General features: G+C 34.4%; 1 protein-coding gene across 1 annotated transcript; it reads left to right on the top strand.

Moving 5' to 3' along the window:
- Window positions 1-9,108: 9,108 nt before the first annotated feature.
- On the top strand, window positions 9,109-9,591 carry LOC131160864 (secreted RxLR effector protein 161-like). Its single transcript, XM_058116742.1, has 2 exons — window positions 9,109-9,273; window positions 9,385-9,591. The coding sequence occupies exons 1-2, from the start codon at window positions 9,109-9,111 to the stop codon at window positions 9,589-9,591; spliced, it is 372 nt and encodes a 123-aa protein (XP_057972725.1).
- The last annotated feature ends 1,112 nt before the right edge of the window (window positions 9,592-10,703 follow it).

A 10,703-nucleotide genomic window follows, 5' to 3' on the forward strand; every position in this document is an offset into this window, starting at 1 on the left:
ATACCTGAAGGATGCCACAAGATTGTAGACATAGTACTAATTCTTTAACTTTGAATAAATATTTGTGTGTCATGGTCTCTTTTGCCCATAGATGCCATTGATTTGGTTGACAACAAGTTGAAAGTTGTTGCATAATTTTAGGGCTCATTTAGTTGTGGAACCTTTTTTTTTTTTTTTTTTTTAATTTTTATGTTTCAAAGAATTACAAAAAGGAAAAAAAAATCCATTTTATTTTTTTACTTTACAACACTTGTACAAACGAAACTGGAAAGCAATAAAAAAAATTGGCGCAAATCACTATTGACTTGTAGAAATAGTTTTTATTTTCATTGCCAACTTTGTCAAATGTTGTATTTGTGTGTAGCTCTTATACTTGTTACGGTTCATAAACAAAAATCTTGCATCATAGTTTCCTTTAATTTGTCAAAGGTTCCCTATCACTCCTATATACAATTCCACCTATGATCTTCTTGTTCAAAATATGAAGAAAATATCAATACCTTAATTAAGAAAAAGATATTTGAGAACGAAAGCGTATGTGCTACATGCTTACATGCCTATATGATATGTTATATGCTACATGTGTATGACTTGACTTGAATTGACTTATATTGATAATTTATGGCTCACATTGTTGAAAATTTGAGCATGAGATTATTGAGCATAAACATGAATCTTGATATGAGATTAATTCTTGACCAAGCATGCTATTGATGAATCACATGGATAAACTTACTGCTCTTTATATTGATATCTATGAGCTATGAAAGATATAATAGTCATATTGGTATCCATGAGTTATGCATGATGTGATAATGACTTTCGTATCTATGAAGTACTTTGGTATCCATGAATATTTTAATTGATATCAAAATTTAAAAGCTCACTTGGTATCACAATCTAAAAGTTCAATTGGTTTTTGAACATGTCAAGTATGATTATAACTATGAGCATGGTATGACATTGATGATATTAGCATGATATTGATATTTGATACATGATGCGAAACATGAGATGATAAAAGCATAATTGGTAACAAAACTAAATGTTTTGAATTAAGGGGGAGTGTTATGACTTATTGCTTATATTATGATTGTTTCCCTATTAATCAACTGGTATCATGAATTAATAAAATTTTAAATTGATATCATGAATTAAATTTTAAATTTGTATCATAAAATCAACAATTGGTATCTTGAATAATGTCAAAGGGGGAAAAAGCTATTAGTAAAGATGTTACAACTCATATACATGACTTTTAAAACACACTACACATACTATATTGAAAAATAATAAATTGAGCGTGTACATATGTTTGATATGCATGTTTGATGATATGCTCAAAATATGATTTTATTAGAACTTAATCATTTTTTTTCTCTTTTTGATTGATGTCAAAAGGGGGGCAAGTTTTAAGTAAAAATTGAGCATGGTATTGCAAAAATTGAGCATGAACATAATATATATCAAAAGGAGGAGAAGTATTTGATATTGATTGATAAAACTTGAACTTGAATCAAGTGATGAGCATGATTGTAATAAAGTTTTTAAAATTAATATTGATCTTGTAAATATTGTTAAGATGATGCATATTGAAAGGGGGAGTCTTTTTAAGGCTCACTCCAATTTTTGCTTCTTATTTGTCATCATCAAAAAATAGGAGATTGTTGACCTTATAAGGCTTAATATCTTGTGTTGATGCTAACAAACAAGTAGAACTTAACATGCTTTGTTTAGGATCATTCTTTTTAGGACTCAATGATGAATGCGTTAAAAAATTTATGAATGCTTGTACTTCAAAGAATGATGATTATATCAAGCTTAAGGCATGGATTAAAACTTAAAGATCATGAGAGAATTGGTATTAAAGAAAAAGCTTCAAGAATGAAAGCTCAAGTAATCAACATGGAAAGCTCAAATGATCCATAAAGCTCAAACAAGATTGAAAGATCAAAGATTAGCGACAAAGAGAACTTAAAGCAAAGAGGAGTCAAATCAGTTTTTAGAACAAGCTTTGTAAGTACTTCAGGTATGATTCAAGTATGACTTTTCATTTTGAAGCTTATTAAGCAAAGAGACCTAAGAACCTTGTTTTAAGTTTTGAAACTTATTTTTACAAAGGAAAACAAATTGATATTCCAAAGATAAAATAAGCAAAGAAGAGAGAGAACAAAAAAATTTTAAAACAAGAAACAAATTGGTTAGATAGGCGATTGACTGCACATGGACAGTCAACTGTCATGTTAAAAGGTGTTAAATAAACAGACAGAGACATGACATTCAACTATCTAGAATTGGACAGGTAGCCTATCAGTGCAAATTGAGACGACCGACTATGTTTTGCCAGTCGTCCGTCACCCTTCTGGTCATTTAAAAAATGGCAAGCGTTTGACTCCCTGTTGACAGACGACTGCCACCTTACTATTTGTGAATTTTATATATGAAATATACTGACAGCCGACTGCCAGAGTTCTCACAATCAACTATCACGCGGCAAAATTTTAAAACATAATGGACATATTTTGAAATATTAAATTGCTTAGGGCTCAAACTTATTTAAATCTTAGACCCTACTCCAAGTAAACTTGGGGAACAAGTTAGATACTTTTCTACATCTATAAATACACCCAAGTTAAATTGATTCAATACACAAGAATTCGATTCAGTATTCAAAATCTCTCTCAAGTGTTCTTAAATTCTCAAAGTTCTTTCTTGCTCTCAAATTGCACGAAGCATACTGAGTTCTTGTTGATTCTACTCACTGATATTGTACTACAACTACTAATTCTTTCATCCATTGAAAGAAACATATGGTGAAATATTTCTAGAGCTTCAATCTGAATTTCATATTGTGAATTACATTGAAGTGTATAGTTTTGAACTATACTAATCAACTCTTTGAGGAGCAATTCTTGTACATCGACAATCAGTGAAATGGGATATTAGTTGTGCACAATCACCTTATTAAATGCATGGTAGTCCACATACATTAGCATGCTCCTATCATGCCTCTAAATTGACATTGATGCTTCAAATGATGGTTTGGAAGGATGTATACAGCTTGCTTCCAATAACTCATAAAATTATTTCCTCAACTTTACTATCTTTGGAGATTCGATATTGGCCATTTAGTAAGAGGCTTCACCCCTGATAACAACTCAATCTCAAGCTACATATCTTGTTGTGGAGGCAAGTTGTTTGATAACTTATCCGACACCACAACTTTCTAATCATCCAACATAACTCGGATGGACACCTACTCTTAGCCTACCTCTTTGTTCACCACAAACATGGTAAGTTATGTTTGTTCACCCCTTCTAAATTCCTTTTTGAACTGCACAAGCTACCAAGGAATGCTTGACTCCTTTTTGAACTGCACAAGCTACCAAGGAATGCTTGACTAACTACACTAAATAGAGTTCCACAATGTCCAAAGAGAGTTACATGGGTGGAAAGAGCGTAAAGTCTTTCAAGAAGTGCAAACACAAAAGTGGGGAAGCCAAACCAAGGCAACAACCTAAAAGGAAGCCTTGTTGTCTTTGTCTTTCAACGCATCCAATGGTAATGGTAAACTAACATGGTTTTTATGTTGAGGCCATCATAAAGTTGCTGATTGTCCTCACTCTATATCCTAATAGATTAATCCATCATCAATTTTCGACCTTTGTTTTTTTCCTTCATTACCTATATTTACAAGAATTTTTTCACTTCTCATTTAAATTATTTTAATAAAGAGATGAAAAAATGTGATGAGGTTTAGCGACGAAAAAAAAAAAAAGGATTAGGTTCCATCTAAATTTAGAGAGAAATATAAAAAAGAATATGCTTTGTATTTTCTAACTTCAAATGACCAAAAGATAAAGCCTAACAAAGCTTACTTTAGAGGAATAATTATACTAGCCAAAAGATAAAGCCTAACGAAGCTTACTTTAGAGGAATAATTATACTAACTAGGTTAAACATTTATCACTCGTAACATCATGAGAGATTGATGGAATAATTATACTAGTTAGGCTAAACATTTATCACTCGTAACATCATGAGAGATTGACTATGTGTTGACTAAAAGGCCACTACTCACGCATAGCTAGGCAACTTTTCTTGACTTTTTATTAAAGCATAACAGTAATAATTTCCTAAAATATAAGAGATGCTAAGTTTTATGTTTTGACATTTATTTAATGTTTACGTTATTTTATTTTTTATTTTTCTAAAGGTGAGATCATTTGAAACCATGAAAAATAATTTTTGTGAAACGTGCTGATTTTTAATAAGTGTTCAATTGAAAAAGTGTAGAACTTAAAAGCTACTGAAAATCATAGTGTTATATTTCCTTGTGTCCAAAAATAAGTACAAATTAAATAAATGGTGTTTGAATACTCACTTTTATTATAAGCGTTCAGTAGTAGATCTAGAACTTGTAATCAATGATGGTTGAGATTCTTATGCATCACATATCTATAAGATTAAGTTTTTACAATATTTATAATAATAAAATAGTATAATATGAATTTGAACATACCATGTTCATAATGGTGTAAATATAAAGTTTTGGTCCTTTATGATTTTTAAAAATTAAGAAGTGGTAGTTGTTTTTACATAAGGATTAATTATGGCTCTCAAATTAAAGCTTATCTTTAGTTAGGGCTTTCAATAAAATAATTTAAATGCTCTCAAAATTTTATGAAATTAAGGTAAAAAATTTTGGAACATATTGAAAGAAATTTGGAAATCAAGTTTCAAAGAAGGAGAATAATCTAAAATTACCAAGTCAATATGGAAAATTAACATTTATACCTAAGAGTTGGAAGATTAAAATTGATTAAATTTTAAGAGACTTGTAGTCTTACTAATTTGAATTAAATGAGGCCAAATTAAAGTTGCTCGTGAGGATTGCCATTTTGCCTCTTGTGCAAAATTTGCTTTTTTTTTTTCTTTCAACATTGAAACAAGCCTTTAAATTTAATTTATTTGAATTGAATCCCCATATAGTAACAAGTTACATATGTGCAATTTCAAAAAAATATATTAATTTAGCCTATTTGCATATACATAAATGTACTTTTTTTTTCATTTGAGTGAGGACTATGTCTCACATTAGGAACTGTGGCTCCGTTTCCGCCCATGTAAGTGTTGTATGAATCTTTATTATTATCATATAAATAATGGTATTATACTATACATATGATTAATATATTGTAATACACAACAAAATAATTTATGATTACTTTCTAATTAATATTTTTAAAATTTTAATTAATATTTATGATAATTAACATATTTAATGAACTTTTTTAGTATACTATACTAACTAAAATAATATTATTTTATACTTAATAGTAACATTATTTCTGTTGGATATGTAGCTCATATTGAGTGAAATGCATGCACTAGGAAAGCATAGTGAAGCAAATAATAAAGAAGTAGGTTGTAAGAAGAAATCATTGATAGTTGGGTTGATGATTTCCCTAAAACCGTCGACGGTTTCAATTGGGTTTTAGACTTCAAGTTCAGCCTTGATATTAAATCGTTGATGGTTGTGCTGAAACCGTCGACGGTATTGGTCAGCGCTAAACACAGATTTTGAATCAGGAGATCAGTAGATTGGGATATTTGGAGGATTTTCCTTTGGTATTTGCTACAAAAGTGTTTTAGATGCATTCTGAGTCTTCTGTATGTATAGTGTTAGAATATAAATAATATTTTGTAACCCTTGATGTAAGCTTTGACGAATTAATAGTGAAAATCACTTGCTTGCCCCCATGGACGTAGGCACATTACCGAACCACATAAATTTTTGTGTCTTTTACTATTTGTTTTTCTTTATTCTTTTTGTGATTTCTTATTTTAGTAGTTCATTGTTGGTTGTTGCATTGCTTGTTTTGATTCAATTTGTGGTTTCCGCTATGCATTGGCATTCAGCACTTTGCACAAGAAAATGGCATCAAAGCTATTGGTTGCAATGGCTGGGATTTCTTCAATGAAGTTCAATGGAATGAAAAATTTTGGACTTTGGCAGAGGAGGGTCAAGGACCTATTGGTGTAGTAATATATGGTGAAGGCACTATACAGAAAACAACAGGAAGGAATGGATGACATGAGTTGGAAGGAGCTGGAAGCAAAAGTTGTGGCAGCCGATGATGTGATGTATCACGTCATGGATGAGGAATCGCTGGCAGCACTTTGGCTGAAACTGGAGAGTCAGTATATGTCCAAGTCTTTGACAAACAAGTTGTGTCTTATGTAGAAACTTTACGAGCTTAGGATAGCAGAGGGTTTGGTTCCAAATCAATACATCAACGTATTCAATCAAATCATCAACAATTTGAAGCAGGTTGTGTGAAGTTCAAGGACGAAGACAAAGCGTTGATGTTGCTAAATTCCCTACCTACGTCTCCTACATATGAGAATCTAGTTACGATTCTGATATGGGGGAAAGAGATTCTGAAGTCAGGAGTGCCCTGTTGAGTTTCCATCATAGGAAGAAGGTTAGCGATGAGAATTCTCAAGGTGAAGAGCTTGTGGTGAAAGGTAATTAGGATCGTGGGAGAAGCAAGTTTTGGGGTAGACCAAGTAATAATAAGGCTCGATCCAATTTTAGGAAGAGAAGGGACGCACGGTGTTTTAAGTGTGGGAAAAAGTGGTACATAAAATCAAATTTTCCAGAGAGGAAGAAGGGGAATACTGAAAACAAATAAGGTTCATCAAACACAGTGAATGTAGTGAAAGAAGGAGACTTTAGGAGCAGTGATGGTGATATGCTCTCGGTTTCATCTAGTTCAAATGGGCTCTTGGATTCTTGGATCTTAGACTTAGCGTGCTCTTATCATATGACGACCAAAAAAGACTAGTTCACCATGTATATAATGGTGAATTATGGTTTTGTTCTGATGGGAAAAATGTTGCTTGCAAAGTTGTCAGAATGGGGAACATCAGAATCAAGATGTATGATGGTGTGGTGAGGATGTTATATGATGTTAGGCACATACCAGAGTTGAGGAAGAATTTAATTTCATTGGACACTTTAGACTATAACGGGTTTAGTTATAAGTCTGAAGGTGGGGTAATGAAGGTGAGTAAGAGAGTTCTGACAGTGATGAAGGGGTTGAAAGTACAAGGGAATATCTATACACTGTTAGGTACTACAATTGTAGGTAGAGCTGCAGCTACAGAGTCTGAGTTGAATAGTACCGTTTTGTGGCATATGCGGTTAGGGCTTATAAGTGAGCATGGAATGAAGGAGCTTCACAAGAGAAATATTTTGAAGGGGTTTAAATCATGCAAGCTGGATTTTTGCAAGTACTGTGTGCTTGGGAATAATAATATTGTTCAGTTCATGGCAGCCATACATAAGACGGAGGGAATACTAAACTACATTCATTGGGATGTTTGGGGGCCTGTGAGAGTAGCATCACAAGGAGGACATATGTACTTCATGAGTTTCATTAATGATTACTCACAAAAGGTTTGGGTGTACTTCATGAGGCACAGGTCAGAAATGTTTTCCAAGTTTAAATTGTGGAAAATTGAGGTGGAAAATCAGATTGGGAGAAAGATTAAGTCCCTCAAGTTAGACGATGACACTGAGTACATAGACTCGAGCTTCAGATAGTTGTGTGAGCAGCATGGCATAAGGAGACATTTTACAGTACACAAGACACCACAACAAAATGCTGTGGTGGAAAGGATGAACCAAACCTTAGTTGAAAGGGCTTGGTGTCTCAGGTTGAATGCTAGGCTCGCTAAGAATTTCAGGGCTGAGGCGGTGAGTATGGCTTGTTTATTGGTTAACAAATCACCAAGAGCATCACAAGATGGGAAAGTTGCTAAGGAAGTGTGGATAGGTAACGAGGTAGACTAATCCGGTTTGAGAGTATTTGGGTGTCCAACCTATGTGTGTATTTCTGGTGAGGAGAGATCAAAGTTTGAGGCGAAGTCTAAATGGTGCATCTTTCTGGTATATCAGAAAGGTGTGAAAGGGTTCAAGCGATGGGATCCAATGGCAAACAAGGTGGTGATCAGTAGAGACTTGGTTTTCGATGAGAAAGTCATGTTGTGGCATACTCAAGAAGAAGAAGAGAAACAGGTAACATAAAACTACAGCAAGAACGAGCATGTTGTGCACGTGGAGTTGGAGACTCAAGGTAGAGATGATGATGTTCAAATTTAGAGAGCTCTAGCTCGAGAGACTAGCAGCATCGCAGTAGACAGACACAGACGCATCATTAGGCCACCCCTAGGTACGAATTTGATGATCTTGTGTCTTATGCACTTATCACTAGTAGTAGGGATCCTATTACCTTTAAGGAGGCAGTGGACAGCCAAGAGAAAGGTAGTTAGATGGGCACTAAGGTGGAGGAGATGAAATCGCTGCATAAGAACCAAACGTGGGATTTAGGGGAGCTTCCAACAGGGAAAAGGGTGATAGGATGCAAATGGGTGTACAAGAAGAAAAAAAATATTTTCAAAAAAATAAAGAGAGAAGTTCAAGGCTTGGTTGGTAGCGAAGGGATACTCATAAAGAAAGGGAGTTGATTATGATGAAATCTTCTCCCTTGTGGTCAGACACACTTCCATCAAGGTAGTGTTGGTACTGGTGACACATTACGACATGCATCTGGAGCAGAAGGAGATAAATACAATATGTTCCTCTATGGTGATTTGGAGGAGCTGATTTATATGTTACAGCCAGAAGGGTTTTGCCAACCTAGACAGGAACACTTGGTTTGTAAATTGAAGAAGTCACTTTACGGTCTAAAGTAGTCTCTAAGGCAGTGGTACAAATGGTTCGACGCCTATATGATCTGTATTGGCTATAGGAGATGTGAGTATGATTGCTGCATCTATGTGAGGAGTCTTGAGGATGGTTATCTTATATATATTTATGTTGCTTTATGTCGATGACATGCTAATTGCTACGAAGGATATGATTAAGGTGAGTAAGTTAAAGACTTCATTGCGCAAAAGTTTGGCATGAAAGACTTTGGTGCGGTTAAGAGTATCTTTGGGATGGATAGTCATAGGGACAGAGTTGCTGAGAGATTGTGGTTATCTCAGGATGGTTATGTGGAAAAGGTGTTGGCGAGATTTAGCATAATCACTTAACCGATGAGTACATCGTTAACGAGTCGTTTTTGGTTGTGTATCGCCCGGTGCTCAAAGACGGATGATGAGGTTCGTGATATGTCGAAGACCCCCTATGCTAGTGCAGTGGCGTGTTTGATGTATGCCATTGTATGTACAAGGCCGAGCCTGGCACAACCAGTCAGCATGGTAAGTAAGATCTTTTCAAATCCGGTTCAACAACATTGGGATTTAGTTAAGTAGATTCTATGATACTTGAGGGGTACAATCAGATAAGACATTATGTTCAATTGACAATAGAGTGATCCATCAATGGCAAGTTATGTGGATGCTAACTACATAGGGGACTTGTATAACAGGAAGTCTACCATAGGGTACGTATTCACCCTTTTCGAAGGACTTATTTGTTGGAGGTTTATGGTGCAGTCGCTCGTTGCTTTATCTACTGCTGGATCAGAGCATATGACAGTGGTTGAGGCTTCCAAGGAAGCATTGTGGCTTACATGATTGTTCAAAGAACTGGGTATCCAATAAGGTGGAGTTCGACTGTAGTGTGATAGTCAGAGTGCCATCTATTTGGTGAAAAATTAGGTGTATCATACGAGGACAAAACACATTGATGTGCAGTTTCATAGGATTAGGGAACTGGTTACTTCAGGTGAACTTTTGTTTGAGAAAGTTTGCATGTCTGACAATGCAGCAGATATGGTGACAAAGCCTATCACAATGGACAAGTTCAAGCATTGTTTGGACTTAATTAACATCTTCAAGTGCTAGACATGATGTGGTCCTAATCTACTGTCCCCGGTGGAGTAGTGGGTTATGCTTTCAAATTTCTCCTAAGTGGTGAATATTCGCCAAGGTAGAGATTGTTGGATATGTGGTTCATATTGAGTGAAATGTATGCACTGGAAAAGCATAGTGAAGCAAAGAATAAGGAAGTAGGCTGCAGAAAGAAACTGTCGACAGTTGGGTCGACGATTTACTCTTAGGAGATAACTATCAACGGTTGTAGTCGAGTTTCAGGCTTCAAGTTCAGCCTCGATATTAAACCGTCAACGGTATTGTTCAGCGTTAAATGCGAATTTTGAATTGGGAGATTAGTAAATTGGGAGATTTGAAGGATTTTCTTTCGAGATTTGCTACAAAAGTGTTTTAGATGCATTTTGAGTCTTCTGTACGTATAAGGTTAGAATATAAATAATATTTTGTAACCCTTACTGTAAACTTTGACGAATTGATAGTGAAAATCAGTTGCTTGCTTCCATAGACGTAGGCACATTGTCGATCCACGTAAATTCTTGTGTCTTTGATTATTTGCTTTCTTTTATTCTCTTAATATGATAATTTTGAATTAAAATTCCTAATGCAAAAAAATAAAAAATAAAAACATTATTGACTCAAATTCAAAAAGTCAACCTAAAAATTCTAATAAAAGACCAAAACATATACAGACGTTTGAACGTCTCTTTCATGTAACATGCAACGACGTGGTTTTTTTTAAACATATATTTTATAATACTAAAATGATAGGAGGAGTGAAAGAGTAGTTGTAGAAGTGTAGGTCCATTTCATTTCATGTGATTATTTTTCTTATAATAATGTTTAAATGTTTAGAA

This window comes from Malania oleifera, chromosome 7, assembly GCF_029873635.1.
Source record: "Malania oleifera isolate guangnan ecotype guangnan chromosome 7, ASM2987363v1, whole genome shotgun sequence".
In the NCBI taxonomy this organism is placed as follows: domain Eukaryota; kingdom Viridiplantae; phylum Streptophyta; class Magnoliopsida; order Santalales; family Ximeniaceae; genus Malania; species Malania oleifera.